The 832-nt window shown below is 35.3% G+C and overlaps 1 protein-coding gene across 1 annotated transcript in view; it reads left to right on the forward strand.

Moving 5' to 3' along the window:
• LOC119585566 overlaps positions 1-832 on the forward strand; it is a gene marked incomplete at its 5' end in the record, with an annotated part of 4,984 nt that overhangs the window by 1,154 nt on the left and 2,998 nt on the right. Inside the window, 1 exon segment of the mRNA XM_037934234.1 lies at positions 20-144. Within this exon segment, the coding sequence (XP_037790162.1) occupies positions 20-144 (125 nt within the window).

Raw genomic sequence — 832 nt, forward strand, 5'->3', positions numbered from 1 at the left:
CTCTAATTTCTTGGCATAGGTCTGGATGGCCACACGAGTTACCTGATGTCCCATGCCCGCAAACGCCTGGTCAGAGGGCACCGGGGTAACAGAGAACATATAACCACACCCATTGGAAATACTTGTTGTGGTCTTGCGGTGGAGGTAAGTAACTAAGATATTAACTTATTGATTCATTCATTTTGGTTATATATGATGAGTGATAAAATAATGTCTTTAGTCTTAATTTCTGTTTTGTTAGATTTTTTTTTGTCATTTTTATGATGGATTTTCAAGGATCAGTTACTAGACCTACCTGACATTATGATAATTATCGTTATTAGCAACACACAGAGACATAGGTGTATCTGTGTTATAAATTTGAAGGATAAAAGCATGTGATAGTTATCCTTTTGGTTCCTAGTCCCCTCCCGCAGTTGGCGAAATACAAAGCCAGTGACCTGGAAATGCAGGATATCATTAGGCACCACCCAACCTCTTGTCATTAGGCTTTAGGGCTCATAATCCACCAGCATGATAATGCTGATGATATTATTCCTCTTCTACCGGAAATGTATTGTAATAATGTAATTAATTGATCTTTAGCTATAAACTCAGTCACTAACACTTATTTACAGTGATTTGAATGAACAAACATAATTAAATATTGGGCCCAACGCATGTTGTATAAGATAGATGTGATTTTACAGTATATATTTTTTTTCCTTTACGTATTTCATTTAATCATTCTGATGTATATAATTTCCTAGAATATTCGTCAATATGAGACTGTTATTATATCGTAGATGCTGATTTTATTTGTACCAAAGGAGGATATACGGGTCCAAAGCTA

This window comes from Penaeus monodon, chromosome 20 (genome assembly GCF_015228065.2).
Source record: "Penaeus monodon isolate SGIC_2016 chromosome 20, NSTDA_Pmon_1, whole genome shotgun sequence".
NCBI classification, from domain to species: Eukaryota; Metazoa; Arthropoda; class Malacostraca; order Decapoda; family Penaeidae; genus Penaeus; species Penaeus monodon.